Below are 19016 nucleotides of genomic sequence, written 5' to 3' on the forward strand. Positions count from 1 at the left end.
AAATATAATTAATAATTTATTGCTAGTTAATAATAAATATATTACTATTATATATTATTAATAAACATGAAGTAATTACATACTTCATGTTTATTACAAATAAAAATATGGGACTGCTTCTGTGACTTTCCAAGAAGCTGTGGGAAAATCAAGTTCAGTTTACCAATCCTGAAAGCAATTGCTTCCATTACATCAGAGTTATCAAGTTGCCATATTAATTAAGATGAGCCAAGCAGGGAATTGAATTAAAGACACTTTGTGGCTTAACACCTGCCTACCCATCATTTGAATTTTAACTTAACCACATAAAAGATGTACAAACTAAATTTAAAATAATAATAATTTTTAGGCAAAGACTTGGAAACGTTTCTCTTCATCAAAATATATGTCAGAGCCAAAGAGATGATGGCTTGGTGGGCAAAGGGCTCGCTTTACATGTACAAGAATCTGAGTTCAGATTCCAACACTCCAGGAGACAGAGCGGGCAGATCCCTGGGAGTTGCTGTCCAGCCAGTCTGGTCAAAGGGGTTCAGTGAGAAACACTGTCTCAACAAGTAAGAAGGACAGTTGTACCAGTTTGTTTCTTTTGGGCCACAGACCAAATCATGACACAGTGACTTATTAGTTATGAATACTTGGCCTAGCTTAGGCATGTTTCTGGCTAGTTCTTTTAACTTATATTAAGCTGTTTCTCTTTATCTACCTTTTGCCTCAGGGCTGATTACCTTTTTTACTTCTGGAGCTCATACTTTCACTGCTTCCCTATGTCTGCCAGGCTTCTTGTCCTGGGTATGACCCTGATTCTCTCCCCCTTCTTCCCTTTGGGTTTAGATTTCCCCTCTTCTTTATTCTCTCTGCATGCCAGCCCTGCCTTTATCTTCTCCTGCATAGCTATTGGCTGTTCAGCTTTTTATTAGACCAATCAGGTTCCTTGGGCAGGCAAGGTAAAACAAACATAACATACCTGTTCATAATTAAACAAACACAGCATAAACAAAAGCAACATGCCTTTACAAAGTAAAAGTAATATTAGGCATAAAAATGTAGTTCATCTTTGCCTCATTAAAATAATATTCCACAACAGACAGCAATGTAGAAAAGACACCTGACGTTGACCTCCACGTGAGCATGCACACGTAAGCATGTACACATGTACACACACACACACAATGTATCTGAAACTTACCCATCAAAGCAATGGGCAGCTGTTATGATCCATTGGTGTCCAATGATGGTCCCTCCACACAGATGATTCTGAGACACCACTTTCACCTGCAGGCTGACCTGCCATGGCCACTCCCCTAAAGAGGAGTTTGTTCCTCCCACAATTCGTGAGTTTACTTTTGTTGTGCAAACTGAAAAGTGTTGAGATGCGTGGTCAGAATTAGACACAAATGAGCATCCCCTCCGTCCAAGGAAACAATATAAATAGCCCCAATCACGTGAGACCAAGCCATCGGTCACCACAACCCAGACTTCCATACAGTTTCGTAACCAATGATCGTCACTCACTAGAGCTGTCCACAGCTTTACACAATCGCAAAGAATACCCAGAGATCTTCTGTGCACTGCTGGTGATCCTAGTTGGAGAGCCATCCACAGATAACCTTAAGGAACATTTACACCTGGACAAAATGAACAGAAGAAAATCAGACCCGCAAAGAAAACTATAAAATGATTTCCTTGCCGGTGATCAAAGAAGCGGCCCCCTCACCCCTCCACGTCGCAGTCTCGTGGAACCGATGAGTAGGTAAAGAACTGGCAGCGAATCATGTTTGTACAAGTCTCTTGACACACATCTGCTCCTTGTACGAAGGTCACGTTCAGCTCTTCTCCTCCAAAGTCAACTCCGGAGTAAATTTTGAAATGGCAGGGTTCTGCAGCATGTAAAAACATCCAAGGATATATAATGGGGCAGGAAATAAGCCATAATAAGAATGTTCCTTAGTGTCTTGAGAATAGTTTCATCAACTTTTAGAAGACCCCAAGATCTGATGCACCCAGTGGTGGTTAGTGTTTGTCAACTTGACACAAAATCGAGTCACCAGAAAAGAGGGAACAGCGACTAAAGAGCTGTCTCCATCAGACTGACCTGTGAACATGTCTGTGGGACATTTTTTTGAATTAAGGATTGAAGGAGGAGGACCCAATGCACTGGGGGGCAGTGCCACCTCTAGGCAGGTGGTCCTGAATTGTATTAAAACAACAACAACAACAACAACAAAAGATAACTGAGCCCATCACAGGAGTCAGTCAAAAAGCAGCAATTCTCCATGGTCCCTGCTTCAGGTCCTGTGTCTGTTTCTGCAACACAAACTTTCTTCTTCCCCAACTTGCTCTTGGTCATGGTGTTTATCATGGCAACCAAGAGGCAAACTAAGACAATCGTCATTCACCATCGTTGTGAGTCATTACCAGGGCGAGCTTTTCTGCAGGTGAAGAGACTGTATCCAGACATAGCATTCTCTTGAGGAACAGAGGGACTTGGAGTACCACTTTTAGACATCTTAAGAAGGCAAACATTCCTATTTAAAAACAAGTGAAAAAGAGAAAGAAGTGTTAGAGGTGTCAGACAGATTACAGGAACGCGGCTCCCTTTTCTTTTTATTAAAATGCAACTGCGAAGATTGTATTCTGAGAAACTCTCTTCAGTCAATCAGATGGCAAGATTCCAAAATACCACAGGGATTAAATGTAAATGGAGTCCCTTCTCCCTCTGGCAAAAGCCAGAAGGCACGGGACAACCAGAAGAGGTGAGAGGGTAAAATTTCACCCTCTAATTAGAAAAAGAAGAAAAAGGATCCAGAGAACAAACTGTGTGGAGTTAAGCTGCCTGCGGTATTGTATCCACACATCCTTCTGCGGGCCCCATGTTGTACATAAAGGAAATGGGAAGCTGTTGAAAGACGAAGAGGTCAGACTAGAGCCTAGATCAAGATAAGCAGGGCTCTGATTTCTCACGAGATTAAAGGGTAGGCTGAAGCAGCAGCTCTTAACTCAAGCCAATCTAAAACCTTAATGCTAGTGAGAAAGCTGTCTGATCCCTTTGCCGGTCCGCTGTTGTTTAACTCAATGGCATGTTTGCTTTATGAAGGGAAAGTATGTAGGTGGATCTGCTAATCTCTGAAGCAACTTGCACCTGGCAGGAAAGCACCCACTTAAACTCCAGGCTCTACCGCTGTCAGGGAAACCAGCAAGGCACCTGCCAGCCTCCGCTGGCGACTAGAAAGGCTAGGAGCTGGCACGCTCGGCTCACACTCACCTCTCGGATTCTATCTTCCTTTCGTTCGTGTAGAATGTAAAGAAAAGGCAGGTGGGGTGGAAGGTGCAGATGGTACGACACACGAGCACATCGGGGGTGATGACCTGGCCCACATCGAGGTCTGCAAAGGCAAAGTGCTGGAACATATTCATGGGGCAACCTGTGAATTCACCGAAGAAGAGCATTCCTCAGCGACACTATGCCGAATTTGCTTGTGCTTTAGCACAGTAACCAGGGCAATGACAATTGAGTATTCGCAGCGCTAACATCCTGAGTTTAAAATCTCCCACTGAGAGACCCAGGCGCATGCACGGGGCCTGCACAGGTCTGCACCAGGTCCTCTGCATATACAGTAACGCTTCCAGTTTACTGGTTTTTTACGGGATTCCCGAGTATACGAACATGTGACTCTCTGAATTTTATGCCATTAATATAGAAAGATTCTCTCAATTGGAATTGCTAATAGAATTGACTCACTAATCGGGGCAGATGTGGTTACCTCCAATGCTTTCGAAATCCATGAAGTAAACTGCTGAGAACTAGTCTTTAAATACAATTCATTTAGAGTCGTTAGGCAAGAGGCTGAACATTTTAAAGGGAGGGCAGGATATTTGTGTGACTCTAAGTGACAGGGCTGCTATTTTGACCTTAGCATATGATTTTATCCCAGGAACTACCATTTTTCACCCCTAAAGCTAAAGGCGTGCCTGATACGATTAAGGACGAGGGTGTGGTGATGACTAAAAGTCACCCCTGCCTTATGAATTTAATTTAGGCCTGTAGGCCCAGAGACAACCTTTCTGGGGCTTTGGTTGGCATGCAAGGATTGTGAAAAGACCGGCCTCTTAAAAAAAAAAAAATCATGGCCGTTTTCTGAAACGTGCAGGATTGTTATCACTCAGTGAAGGGACGTTCAGTCAGACCGAAGAGATGTGTGATCTCATTGCAGCTCAAAAAGTCAAGTACAGGGCAGTCTGAGGCTGGGCATGTGCGATACTCTTTGAGGCTGTGGGGGGCACCTGGGATGGGCTTGAGGCGGGACCAAGGAATCTTGTCAGTTTTTCTCTATGCATAAAAAATAAATCCTTGCAGCAATGTGCTGTTAAGACTGCGGCGTGGTTTGCACTCAGCAGAATCTCCTAATGCTGCTTGTTCTCCAGCGTGGCTGTGTTGGGAGGTATGACCTAGTGGGAAGTCATGAAGGCACAGCCCATGTGAATTGACTAAAGCTTCTTGCGCGAGTGAGTTCCTGCTCTTGGGGAACTTGATCAGTTATGCCAAGGGCAGGTTGTTTTAAGCCAAAGCTTCTACACATGCTCACTTGACCTGCGTTTTTGTACCGTGCTGTAGTGCAGCATAAGGTCCTATGATGATGAAAATTATGTCCAGAGGATAAACTGACTGTGCTAGGCTTGTAAAACCGAAATTGTTCTTTTAACTTGTTCAATCCAAGTTACTCCTACCTTGAACGTACCCTGTCAGCTGGGCCGAGATGGACCACTTCCTGGAGCAGTTGGACTACTCTAAAGAAATTTCTGATTGTTACAAAATATTTCACTGTCTCAGCTCTTCCTGCAAGGTTAAACAGGCTAACTGCTGTGTTCTGCCTTTGTCTGAAACGCTTGCTGGCTTGGATGGCTGGGCACACCTGCTGGACGTCTATTACAAAATCAAGCTTTGCCCGCACCCAGACAGGGTATGAGTTAATTTGGTTTTCCAAAAATTATAACTCTGTGGCTTTTGCCTTTAAAATTCCTTGTCTAACAATAGCCAGGCCTTACCTAGGGAACTCTCTCTGGTTTGATCCCAGCCAGTCCTTTTAATATAAAAAAAAGTCTCTATTATACTAAAACCAAAACTTGAGTCAGACTGGCGATGAATCTCTGAATGCCCCCCAGACTCACAAGAGTCTTGGTCAGATACGACCATCCCTTCCTTAGATTCCTGGCCTGCAGAATCATGAGCCAGAAGAGCCTTTTTATCTTTAGATATTTCCCAGTCATCTGGCATTCAGGCACAGTTGCAGATAAGCAGTCTAAGATAAATATGTTATTTAGAACAGAACACATTTTGAATAAACAGCCCTATCTCTCGTAGTCAAGTTTTCAAAAACTAGAAAAAAAAATGGATATTAAAACTAAATAACTAACACATTGGAGCCAGTTGAATGTCACAGCGCGGAGAGGATGCGTCGAGAAAAGAAAAAAACAAATAAGAAAAGAGTTAAATTGTTTTGGACTTCTCCGTCTTTCATAGAGAGGTCAAATTCCAGAACTCAGACCAATACAGGACACGACATAGAGCAAGTATTCGGTATTTGGCATGATTTACTCTAAGTGATCTGATTTCAGTGAATCTCACCACTGGTACCTTGATGGGTTAAGTATGGCACTTGTCTGGATAGTTCAACTGAAGCTACCTCTGTGTCTGAAATTAGAGGGTTTTGCTGACTCACGGCAACATCCCCTTCTAGCCAGACATGGACACTGTCGAATGACCTCGTGCCTTTCTCTATAGTGTCAGTGTACCTTCCTAATGCTATTTATTGCAAGAATATTACAGTAAAATTAGAGGTTTAAGCAACACAAATTCATGCTCTTTTGGTCCTAGCGATCAGAAGGCCAAAGTACACCTTACTAGGTGCCAGTCAAAAGGTTGGCTTGGCTCTGTTCTTTTGGAAGGGCATGTCGGGAGACCTGTTCCATGCCCTTTTCTTTTCTCCAGACCATGGCATCCCTTCACTTTAGGATTCTTCCAGCTTTAAAGGCAGAAACAACCCTTTCAAGTCTTTCCATCTCTGACTTAGACTCCTCTGCTTCCCTCTTCACCGTATAGGGACCCTTGAGCCTGGATAGGGCACATTCTGCTGATCCAGAGTAATTCTTATTTCACAGTTTTTCCATCCAATCACATTTACATAAACCCTTTGGTTTATATGCATCGTATTCCCAGGTCCCTGGGCGTGGCACATGGATATGTCCGGGCCCTCTCATTTAGCACATCACAATCATAGTAGAACAGTCATCCTCTAATTACCGATCTCTGAAAGGGCACAGGCCTTCAGTGAGAATCCGGATACCAGGTTATCCAGTGTCTTTATGCTGGTGGGCGTTCCACTGGCGCTGAGCTTCAGCAAGCAGTTGTTCCTGAAAGTCAGCAAAAGATGCCACGCTTCTTAAGGTGTGCAAAATCGTGTGGGTAACATTTGCTATTGAAATGATAACCAGAGTGGTATATGGGTGGGATTAATCAACAGACTCTCTTCCCTTCAGCAAAGGGCCCTTTAGGGCGCAAACGGGATGGCAGACATGATCGTCAGACACTACACTTCACTCCATACACCGCTTATAGGTAGACCAGATGGAGTTTACTATCTTTGGAAATGCCATTGGAATTACGTATATAAATAAGAAATATATTCTCAGGACTACACTCCCTTTGCTCTTTAGCTGAAGGAGAAACAGACTTTTTTTTTTTTCATGAAGCTGTTAAATCATGGCATGTTCTCATGAGACCCATTCAGCCACACTCACCGGTACTCTGGTCTATGAAATGCATTTGTAGCGTACGTGAAAAATTGGCAGTGAATATTGTTTGTGCACAATTTCTGGCATTCTTCAACACTGTTGGCCTTAGATATATTAAAGTTGGACCCTCTCATATCAAGTCCTTCATATAGGTCTTGGTGGCAAGCTGAAATGAAACACATAGAGACATTTGGCCAAATTTCTTAGCGCATTATCTAAATTATCAAACCCTGCTGGACATTAGCACACCCCAGTGTGTTTACCTGACCTCTATCGCACCACCACTGAAAGTGGGTCATTTTGCTTCCTAACCTGCAAGGTATATGCAACAGGACAGTTTCACATTGAAGTTACCAGCGGCATTGATAAAGAAACAAGGCAGGAATAACAAGATCCGGACTGCAGGTGCCAGAGATTCGAAGGATTTGACTAACTGGTGTACCTTTAACTTCTGGATCAAAACAAAACCAAAACCCCCAAACAAACAACAACAACAAAACAAAAACATGATCTATATCTATTTCCTTCCTTCCCCTACTCTGGTCTGATTGTGATTTCTGACCGCAGATCTTCTTACCGTTGGCATCTGTGTTAAATCTTTTACAGAGGGTGGGTGGGAATTTATTTATATGCATGACAAAACCATTTTCCTTGTTGCTTTATAATTTTCTTAAATTCTACCACTATCACCACCACCGCCTTGCCCCCTACCCCGTCTTGCCTTGTAGACCTGGCTGATTTGAAACTCCTGTGGCTACCAGAGGAAGTCCTGAGTCAATGTGTAAGGAACTGATGAAGTCTATTAACGCAAGCACAGCCATGTGCAGGACCAATGCCTCAGACCCATGGAAAACTGGCAAAGCCTTCCCTGGTGTTCAGGAACAACTGACCAGTGTGTGCAAAGACCAGCAACTTCAGCATCCTCCTCGAGGATGTTGACAGCCCAAGGGGAGAGACTCCCTGTCATCGGAGACCTCCCTCTGAGACTAGTGAGCCCCTCCCCTGGGCTGTACATAGTTTGGGTTTGGGGGTTCAATGCTTACAATTGAACTCCCTTCTTTCTGCATGTTGGCCCATGTGTCTGTCCTTTCTTATTCCCCTGATAACCCTAGTCAGTTTTCTAGGACCCAAGCCATGCTGGATGTGGCAAACTCCCATTTCAGACAAGATGAACTTGAAATAATGACTTTGAACTTGAGATGATCTTTGCGTCTGCTTTCCTAGTGCTAGGATTCTAGCCATGCGCTAGCACACCAGGTTTAAAAATGTTCTTCAACTCCATTTAAACACCTCTTTCATTGAAGTTTCAAAGGGACTTTAGCCAGCCCAACCTGTTCTTTCAAGTTTATCTCATATGTCAAAAATATAGTTAAAAAATATAGTTAATTCTTTTAACAGAAAATAAGCCAAATAAGGCTCTTGTGGGTTTTGTTTTTAAGACAACATAATTAGATTAGCTCTGTGTTTGTGTTAGCACAAAAAATATTCTATTGTACATAGCTGTAAGTGTCTAAGAATCTTAAAATTAATTTATACATGGAGACTATGTATACATCGACTAATAGAGAAGTATTATGCTAGGGTGTAGGGTGCTGAACACTCCCGGCAGTTGATACAGGGCAGGAATCTATAAATCAGAGAATGAGGTTCCTTTAAATTTGCTTCAGTCAACACAGGAAATGAAGCAGTCACAAATAAAAACATTTTCTTAATAATGATCTGTAAATTTTAAGCCTGCCTCTCAATAGTCTTGACTAAAAATGCTTTCTGGACACCATGTTTTAAACCTTTCCCCCCACCCCCCGAGACAGGGTCTCTCAGTGTAACCCTGGCTGTTCTTGAACTCACTCTGTGGACCAGACTGGTCTTGAACTCACAGAGATCCACCTGCCTCTGACTCCAGAGTGCTGGGATTAAAGGCCTGCACCTTGACTGCCTGGCCTGGGACCACTTTTTAACTTGATGATATTTGGGAGAAAGTTAGGCACTTTAGAGTCAAACTCGGTGAGGAAGATTAAGCAGGGGAAAAAGATAACAACTAAGCACCTATGGAAAAGACACAATATTTCTATTTTTTAAAATTGTGTTATCAGTCACAATCATAATATATAAAATTTAATCAAATAATGTACATTATAGTAGTATATGGATTTGGTCATATACCATAGGAAAAGTATCTTGTTTCAGGTTAACTGTAGCTGTTACACTGGTGGGGTACTGTTTATATTTAAGCCATTGTCACCCTTCATTAATTACCTAAAATTCAAATTGCAGACCAAGACTGTATGTTATTGGGAAAAAAATGAGGACTCTGGAAATTTGAACCTACAGAGTGAACTATGAAAAGACAAAACAGCATAGTTCAGAACGTTTCTTAAGATTCTTCCAGCATGCCACCTCACTCTTTTTAGTGAGTCCCTGTGGTGTTAGAGAAATGTCTTCTTTGTATGAAGCCTTTAAGATGGTGTAGAAATTGTTTCCTATCAGTTGCAACGGATGTCAGAAATAAAGTTTTCTAACATCCTAGTGTTCACATTCCTTGTAAGAAATATTATGCTAAGCATGATTGACAGACAGAACTCAATCCTTCAGTCTGGGTTGAATGGCAAACAATACGATTTCTTAAGTCAGCTGACTTTAATGTGTAGGTCACAGTTCCTTTCAGGGCCAAATAATCCTTTCACGGGAGTAGCCAAAGACATTGGAAAACACAGATATTCATGTCACATATCACGATTCATAACTGTAGCAAAATTACCATTATGAAGTAGCAACAAAAATAATTTTTTGTTGGGAGGTCATCACTATGTGAAGAACTATATTAAAGGATCATAGCATTAGAAAGGTTAAGAATTACTGTCTTAGACCCTTATCAATGACCTAGTGGTGGCCAGACAGTTCTGAGTTGTGACTTACTGCTCTGTGACTGGCAGAATGTGTTGCACCAACTCAGGCCATTGCCATAGAGAGTACCAACTTCTCCACTTGTAAGGATCTAAAATGTCTCTAGACTTTGACAAATGTTCTTTGAGGTGAAAGGGCAAAATCAATTCTGGTGGGAGGCACAAATTTCCCTGAAGTGAACCCGGGGATGGTTTGTCCCCTGAGTCTTTCTGAAAAGTCTTTTCTGGATTCAGGGAAGTTCTGTTGTTTGAAGGGGGCATTTCTTTGTCCAAATCTTACATTGTATGTGAGCACCATAGATAACAGAGGCCCATCAAAGCTGTGCATTGTAACTAATAAAGAAAAGAACATTATCTAGATGTATGGAACCTCTTCTTATGACCAAGATGCTGCTCCGTCTTCATTATGTTTCTTAGTGTTCTTTTTTTAGAAGTTCATGATAGTAAAGTCTATGAGCAAAAGCTGCTCTGAGTAAGAGTGTCAGTAGGCGGTGGCGGGAAAGAGACAGAAATCTTTAATAAATAAATAAATAAAAAGAGTGTCAGTAATTCAAATTTTGTTGGAAGAATTCACCTCTTACCACTTATTTGATGGCCACACTGCTTTAAAGAATAACCAGAAATGGCACCTGCACGATGCAATCTTGGTAAAGTTCCTGTAATGCTGTCTTTCATGAAGCAACCAAACCTTGTTTAAAAAAAAAAAGGTTCATTTTTTTTTAAAGGAAAATGTAATGACAAACACACATTAAGACATTATCCAGCATTTTCGATGTGCTACTAAATAAAGCCTGGGGTCAGGAAACTGATAGCATTTCCTTGATGCTTGCTGAAAAAGACATTCTTAAGACAATTCCACTCTATCTACACTACGGGTTTTCTTTGTGTTCATGCATTATGCCAGAGAGCCAGCCATCTTTAAGAGTTGATGGCTATGCCTGCATTTGAGCTTCCACAGATCCTCTTCCCAAAAGATAATGGCTTTTGTTTCTATTTTATGTAGTACTGAAGAAGAAACCCCGGGTTTCAAGCATGTTAATCAAGTGTTCTACCACCAGCCAGTTCTTCCCTCCCATTCCACCCTGCAGCTTTTATTTAGTTTATTTTGAAGCAAACAGACCTTAAACTTATGATTCTCCCATCTTAAACTTCTACGTTTTCTAAAGTAGAAAATTATTTTTAGAAGTATTTTAAAATATTGAATCGCCTTTGAGCTGGGGTTGTATGTGCTATTCACCTTGTTTATTGATTCCTGGTAGTTTCCCTCTAGTGGGAGGATTTTTCTATCTTCAATATCAACTTTGTGTTAGTTTACTATATATAAGAATCCTAGTGCCTAGTTCAATTTTCAATTCAGCGAATGTCACGTGTAGTTTGTGTTTTTCTTCAGGTTGGCACGTAGGGATTAGAGAATGAGTGTCAAATTTCTAATTCTTAAAATCAGATAGAATGAGAAGGCAAGTTATAGGTATGGAAACAGCAGCAAAAATTTACACTTTGGCTATTGATTAAATGAAAGAAAATTAAGGTAAAACTTCCAACTATATTTTTAATACTTGCATTTGTCAAAATTGCCAGTTAATAGTAATCCACACCCATATGCACACACACACACACACACACACACACACACACACACAAATGTACGTTCTAAATGTGCAAACTGGGTCACTTCAGGTACCATTGAGATGTGTCTACTAGATCTTAAGTCTATTATCAACAAAATTCCTGGCTTATATATTCTCAACTTTGTTACTCAAAAATATAATAAGTCAAGTAAATATATTTCTTTATGCAGGCGAAATTTTCACCTTTTACTGGACAAGTAGCATATAAGTGAATAAAATACATTTTTGAAAGCAAAAGAATAAAGTCCACTATGAAGTTCTATGGCTTCCCTTTCAAGTGGCTACTGTAACTGGATAGAAGTCCACTGACTTGTACAGTCTTTGGGTCTGGTTAATGGGTTTGTGATTGTTTTATGTGTGGCATTTATAATACATTTTAGTTAATGTATAATAAATAATGAATAAGACAGAAAATATGTAAAGAAATGATACTCAATGCTGAAGAAAAATGAGAAAATGGATGGACCTTGAATATCTAATATTAAGTGGAATCACAAAAAAACCACACATGTTTTTCCTCATATGCAGAACCTAACCAATAACATATTTATATACATAAACAAATGTGCATGTGGGAACATGTTGAAAGGTGAACCAGAAAGGTTAAATATTATGGTATGAGGACGGACCCTTTCTTGTTGCATGCTCTTCCTTCTGGGCCCTGGCTAGAGCATCACTGCCTCCCTCTGCTGTGAGCGAGAGGTGTGGTTCTTGAGGATGTCTGTGTCTGTGGTCAGTAGTCCAGACGTCTGCTTTGCAAAGAAAAGATCTAGGAACTTTTGATGAAAATGGTCTTTGATCTCTTCGAGGAACCTGACACCAATTTTGCAAACAACCAGAAGTAGCTTGAGAAATGTCTGACCAGATATGACAAAATACCACCTCTTACCTTTTATTGGGATCATTGGCTGGAGCGACTGAGAGGAAGCTGAAGAGCAGGCACCGGGGGTGGAAGGTGCACATCTTCTGACAGTACTGGGCATCCGGGGTGTAGATGGCAGCTATATCCCCACCTCGGAAGAAGCTGTTTTTGTACAGTTGATTCAGACATCCTGGGATACAACCATTAAAAGGAGATTTGGAGAAAAGGGTTACAGTTTCCATCTGTTTTGTTATTATTTTTATTCACCCCAATGACTGCCTAAAGATCTTTACAAATACAGAGCTGGAATGAAACAATATGCCAAGGACTTTAACAGCACAGCTATTTAAAGTCATCTTATGGGAACTTAATGCAGAAAACTTGATTCTTTTTTTATTACCTACATAATAATTTGTACATAAACTATCCCTGCTAAAATAAAGTGTGAATTATTTTCTGCCTGCTGTATAACATGGTGTGAAAACATCTCACCTTAAGAACTGATAGACAATGTTTTTTTTTTTAAACCCTTTAGGGAGCAACATCACCCTAGATTCCTTAACACGTTAAGGGGAGATTGAGATCTGGACCATTATTTTCATGAAAGAAGTCAGTAACTGAACTTCAGAGTTCAGCCATGATTACTCTCGCACAGTGAAAAGCATCTTGGGACATAAACTCATTCTGACTCTCAGCCCTGTCTGTCCTTTGAGCGTGCAGTGTTATGCCCTGCTGTCTGCCTCGGTCTTATCCAAGCAAGCTCACTATTGAGTATTGATCCCTTACCAGTTTATTTTTGGATAAGGAAAATGCATTTGCAGAGCTCCACACCCAGACATTATACATACACAGAGAGAGTCCTTGGAACACACCACTCTGAATGGGAAGTGTCCACTAAACCCCTCCCCTCAGGGTTTAGGGAATTCCACAGAAGAGGAGGCAGAGAGTGTAAGAGCCGGAGGGGATGGAGAACACCACACCAGGCCCTCTGAATCTATTGAGCCAGGCGCCTATGAATTCACAGAGATTGAAGCAGCAAGCAGAGGGCCTACATGGGTCTACATACATAGTATAGATTTAAGTTTAGTATTTTTGTGTGTGAACAAGTGGGTCTCTAATTCTTGTGCCTTCTCTTACGGTTCTTCTGTTGGTTTGCCTTGTCCAACTTTGATGTGACGGTTTTTGTTTTATCTTATTATGTGGTATTTTGTCATGTTTGGCTATCACCTCTTAGAAGCCCACTCTTTTCTACTGAGAGGCAGAAATGGGGGTAGATCTGGAGAAAATGGGAGATGGGAAGAAACTGGGAGCAGTAGAGGGAAGGGAAACTATAATCAGGATATATTGTACGAGAGAAGAATCTATTTTCAATAAAAGAGAAGAAAAGTCTAAATAAATAATTTTCACATAAGAAACATGGAAGAGCCCTCGGGAGCTAACTGGAGAGCAGACCGAAAAGCCCTGCTCGGGCTGACTCACGGCTCTGTGACGTGCGGTGTCCGCATCCCACATATCATTAGAACATTGTCCTCAACTGATTTAATCATGAATTTGCGTTTACATGAAAAAAAATCAGCCCAAATCTTCTCCTGAGTTTTCCACCTTAGGTAGCCTGTCCGTTTTCATCAGTCAGGTTTTCATGAACTACGTAGTATCCCAGCGGCAACCTTGTCCATCTCTCTCCAACATCTCTCTATGTGGCCATTACTTTTCGAAGAATAGGTGTTTAGACAACATGTATTTTATTAAGCACTGTAGATTTAAGATCTTTAATGTTCTCTCTGTCTGGAGAGCCTGATGCTAAGTCCCATTTCGATTGGTCAAACTAACAGTATTGCTTCTCTTATCAGAGAGTTGTTGCCATGCCTACCTCTTGGGTCAGGTTTATATTTGGAAGGAGCAGATTTTCCTGGGTAGATACCCCTGGGAATATGTGTTCCCAAGTGGACACCTGAAGTGTCCCATTTGTACAACACAATAGTAGGCCCAGCGGTAATGGTAGCTATAAAGAGACTTGTTTTTAATGTGGTTAGCATTTCATAATTATTGAGCAGACACTCTCTGCCATTCATCGCACAGACATAGAAAAACACTATCTGCAGCCAGCGATGGCCCGGAAGTCCCTGTCTTGCATTGAGTCTTGGTAGACAAGCATGTGACTCAGCAAATGAGGAAGAAAGACTGGAAATGTTCCAGTTGTAGACTTGTTTATCCTCCTCAGTTGTTAATGGCAACGATGATGATGGTGGTTGCGATGATGACCAAGACAGTGTTGTTATTACAGAGTCTATGTAACTTAAGTGATCTAGAATAATCACAGCTTTCGGGTTTCATGTTGAAATATCTTTCATATTTCATGTTCCACGGACATTGGGCATGTTAGTTGGTCATATTAAGAATGTACATGTTCAAAAAAAAAAGAAAATGAAAAATATCCCCAATAAGGAAAGAAAAGCATCTTAACTTTAAAAATTCTGGGCGAGTGGTAGAAAGAAACCTCAGGAGTCAGTGATTGCCCTCAAGACTAATAACTTGAGTCTGATCCCCAGAACCCGCAGAGTAAAAGGAGAGAACTAGCTTCCACAAGCTGTCCTCTCTTCTCCACGGCAATATGTGTGTGTGTGCATATGTGTGTATATATGTGCACGTATGTGTGTGCATATGCTTATGTAGACATAGATATAAGATAAATGAATGCTAAATTATTTTTATAACAAATGGCAGATATGGAAAGACAATTTACCAAAGGAATATAAATGACTCTGCCTGTATGAAAGCCGCTGACAGTGCATTAACCACCTTCCCTACATAAGTGTAGCTGTTACCCCTCATCATAGTAGCCTCTCTCTACAGCAAATGGAGACCATCACAGAAAACCACAACTGGACGCAATGTAAAGGTCAACGCACAGGAGTAAACAAGCCACAATGGCTACATCTAAATCACACATCCTGAATCTATGGCTAAGGGAATATCATGACAGAGGGCATGGGAAGGTGATGATAGTCAGAATATCAGGGAATCTGCTGTGAAACGGTCTCCTCAAAACATCTGCAAAAACAAGACCAGAACAAAGACAGTATCAATGGACATGGTAACATGGAAGAGGGAAATTTCATGGGGTCCAGCTCCTGGACAAAGATCTATAGGCAACTCAGACTTCTGGGAGTAGGAGAATTAACCTCTCCCAGAGATGAGCCACTTACTGGTTGTCCAATGTACACATACACACACACACAAGCCATGTGCACACAAATAAAATAAACTTCACAAGGCGTACGTAATTATACACTTTTGTGTACATAGATACATATATATGCAACAAGAATAATAAAAAGAGGCAATCAGCTTGAGAGCGAGAGGGACATGGGCGAGGACATGTGTTAGTATCAAGACGCATGACAGCAGCAAGAACAGAAGCTCAAGTCAAGTGGAAATAAAAATAAATCTGAATCTTTCCGTAGAAACCTAAGGAAAAACCTGTTACAGGACTAACTCTGGTTAGCTCATGACTCCAGCACTGCCTGCGGCTCTGGCTCTGGCCTGGCTGAGTCAGAAGCTCCAGCCTGACCATCAGCAGCAGAAGGAGCATCCCCATGACCACGTAAACCAGAACTTGGAGATAGTTCCTTGGGAAGAAATCTGGGCCCTATTTGCAGGAAGCTGACTGTTAAACTACAAAAATAACCATTTGCAATGTCCCGAGTGAGACAGTTGAACATTCTCAGAAGCTTGTCGGGAAAGCCAGAGATTGGCCTTTCAGGAAGGCAGTCCCATAATGTTGCCATAAAAACCTTCAAAAGTATTTATACCTTCATATCAAACATTTTTATTCCTTTAAATTTAATTTATAAAATGATTGAATATGTTCCTAGAATGTACACAATAAAGAGGAACAGATAACAAAAGTGTTTGTTTGGATTAACATTAGCTATAAATAGCAAGGGTAAGGTAAACAACACTTTATAGCAGATAGAAACATACAGAAAATATGAAAGACTAAAATAATTTAGCAACAGTTATTTCATACTTTGGGACTATATAAAATATTCGATTTTAAGTATTATATGTGCTTGAATCTCTAATTTTTCTATCGTGAGCATAAATTTTAAATCACTTTTCTTTTTTATAATGGCAAAACTAAACACTGTATTTATTATCTGTGCTACACACACGTCTGTTTTTAAGTCATTTTTCTGATCTTAGCTATGCTCAATAGCATCTCTAGCTATCACTCCTCCATATTTGACTGGTTTGAACATGGCAATGCTTGTGACAGAAGAGCAGGTAGACAGGCTGGATGGGACAGATGGAGGGAGGTGTAATTAGCAGATAGGGAAGAAAAAGGTCTCCCCCCCAACGAAATGACTTCCATTGACAAGGATAGGCCTTCATCAGGGCTCTTTCTCTTTGCCAAATACTTGAGAGTCAAGAAAACAATCCGTGTGGTGTGGTCACATCACAAGTCACCCCTGACCCAGAATCTACCCCTCATTGTAGGCAAGGGGAAACCTCACTCTACAATGACTGATTAGAGGGGGTGTTCAGAGACATGATGAAGAAGATGATGATGATGATGATGGTGATGATGATGTATACAGTGTTCTGTCTGCATTTATGCCTTCAGGTCAGAAGAGGGCACCAGATCTCATTAGGCATGGTTGCGATCTATCATGTGGTTGCTGGGAATTGAACTCAGGAACTCTGGAAAAACAGCCAGTGCTCCTAACCTCTGAGCCATCTCTCCTGCCCCACCATGATTATTCTCTAAAATCTAATGGAATACACAGAGAAAGACAGAACACACTGACACCTAGAACTGAAAGCTCTCCATCAGGACCACCCAGGGGATAATACACTAGTTACATCTGAAGTCTTTACCTTCAGTCTAGAAAGAGTTCCCTATGCCTTATATTAAAAATATCACACACTAATCAGATATTTGAATTGGACCCAAACAATGTATAGAGTCTAATAGTCTTCCCATCTTTCAGGTAGAATTTGTTTTCTGAAGGCCGGTAATAAAAACAAGGAACCATGGGGATGGGAGGAACTCTGGCAGGGAGTAATCTCTAAACAGAAATGTCTGCTAACAAATGCACAAATAGCCTGTTGCCCCTCTGTCCCTCCGACTGTTTGTGGGTGTTGGGAGCAATGTAGCTAAAGAGAAGTTCTTGCCCTGAAGCCTCGGCAGCTGCCTCCTTCCCCAAGAGTGTATGGCTAATGGCTTTCTCCAAGAGTTGTTAATGTTTTACACAACTCTTCCTCTCTCACACACTATTTTTTAACTGCTAGAGAAGATACTTACCACAGGAAACTGTAGCAAACATGGAAATGAAATAACCCACTTGGTTGAATAAAATCATCCTTTGAAAGGAAAAAAATATCACATAAGTGCTAGGTTTAGATCCTATTGACTATGTATTGAATTTAATTTAATATATAGACTTTGCTTTTTTGGTAAATGTCTAAGTTGCAAACCAAAGCACATAATCAGGAAGAGAGTGAGGATTTGGGGGGAATATTTTGTAAATAGAAAATTGAAATATTTATCACGCTTCCTGAGATACAAATTGAGACCTCTGGACTACTATTAGTGCATTTATATATTTTTATATTAGTGTATTTATTGTTAATTTTGTTTCTATTCTGTAAGGAGAATTAATAAAGATAATTAAACACATCAATTTTCTTAACTCACACAAAATTATTATAAATAAGGACAATAATATCACCGACAATCCCTACATACAGGAAATCTTTGAAAATATCCAAGCCAACTTAAAACTTTTAAACCAATCAAAACCTTAGTCTTATTTTCTAAAATGTTGTATGTCAAAATATTTGTGCAAACAAAGAACAGTCCCTTCTAGATTTTCCAAACTCTCAGGAGACTAATGCATTATGCCAAATGACACAGGAAATGATCGGAATAATAGAAAGTGGTTACCTGAAAGGACAGCTGCTTCCGTGGCTCTGGAGGAGAGGGAATCAGCCTCCACGCTCCCCGAACATGCCGCTGCAGGCAGTACTTGCTTGGCTCCAGTGTTGACCTGCGCTCTGGTATCAGTTGCAACTGTTTAACCTGTCAATACAGTCCTTGAACAGCCCAGTCCAGGTTCGGCCGTTTATTATGTTAACGATTCCGGGAAGTTGAGCAAACACTTGAGAAATGCACATCGGAGATGGCATTTCCAATGTGCCTCCCTTTGCAGAGGAATCCACCTGAACAGTTCTCAACACACAAGAAAAGGCCTTCCCAAGTGCTAAGGAATCCAAGTGATGGGTTACAGCACCTGGTGAGAATGTAGACCTAAGCAAAGATGCATTGAACAATGGTAGAAGTTCCACATTAACCTGAAACCTCACCACCAAGCCTGGGCAGCAACGCATGGAGATGTGCTCTTCATGGATAAAGAACAGTGATGCAAAGATCAGTGTTCACAGGTCTTGGCACCAAAGCTCGTCCCAGGAAACACCAGCATCAGTCCAGCAAACCCCTGCAGTCCCAGGCTCCAGGATGATAGCTGAAGGCCCAGTCACAAGGTCCCCTTCAGTGGTACCTTTTCCTGGGCAGTCATTGTAGATTCAGGAACAAACTGTGCCCATGGGTTTGAATATATGGGCATGACCCCTGGAGGCTCAGTTTCTAGGCTTATTTCTTTTTCTTTTTCTTTTTTTTTTTTTTTTTTTTGGTTTTTCGAGTCTAGGCTTATTTCAATGCTAGGATTTTAAGTCAATCCTCAAACATAAAATCTTGGCTCCACTGAATTGAGGATCCAGGTATGAACCCTGCGGACTCAATTATCAATGCAGTTCCAATGGACACCGATG

The 19016-nt window shown here is 41.0% G+C and overlaps 1 protein-coding gene across 1 annotated transcript in view; it reads right to left on the reverse strand.

The window, feature by feature from the left end:
• The window catches only part of LOC101979791 (plasma kallikrein), a 23793-nt gene extending 5539 nt beyond the window's left edge, over window positions 1-18254 (reverse strand). The window contains exons 1-11 of the mRNA XM_005362563.1: window positions 18133-18254; window positions 17491-17549; window positions 12210-12372; window positions 10274-10380; window positions 6796-6955; window positions 6299-6408; window positions 3263-3422; window positions 2416-2525; window positions 1715-1877; window positions 1513-1625; window positions 1187-1355 (exon numbers count right to left, since the gene is read on the reverse strand). Of these exons, the coding sequence (XP_005362620.1) occupies window positions 1187-1355; window positions 1513-1625; window positions 1715-1877; window positions 2416-2525; window positions 3263-3422; window positions 6299-6408; window positions 6796-6955; window positions 10274-10380; window positions 12210-12372; window positions 17491-17548 (1313 nt within the window). The 5' untranslated portion in view covers window position 17549; window positions 18133-18254. The remainder of the gene's footprint in view (window positions 1-1186; window positions 1356-1512; window positions 1626-1714; window positions 1878-2415; window positions 2526-3262; window positions 3423-6298; window positions 6409-6795; window positions 6956-10273; window positions 10381-12209; window positions 12373-17490; window positions 17550-18132) is intronic.
• Between the last annotated feature and the right edge of the window lie 762 nt (window positions 18255-19016).

This window comes from Microtus ochrogaster, linkage group LG7_11 (assembly GCF_000317375.1).
Source record: "Microtus ochrogaster isolate Prairie Vole_2 linkage group LG7_11, MicOch1.0, whole genome shotgun sequence".
In the NCBI taxonomy this organism is placed as follows: domain Eukaryota; kingdom Metazoa; phylum Chordata; class Mammalia; order Rodentia; family Cricetidae; genus Microtus; species Microtus ochrogaster.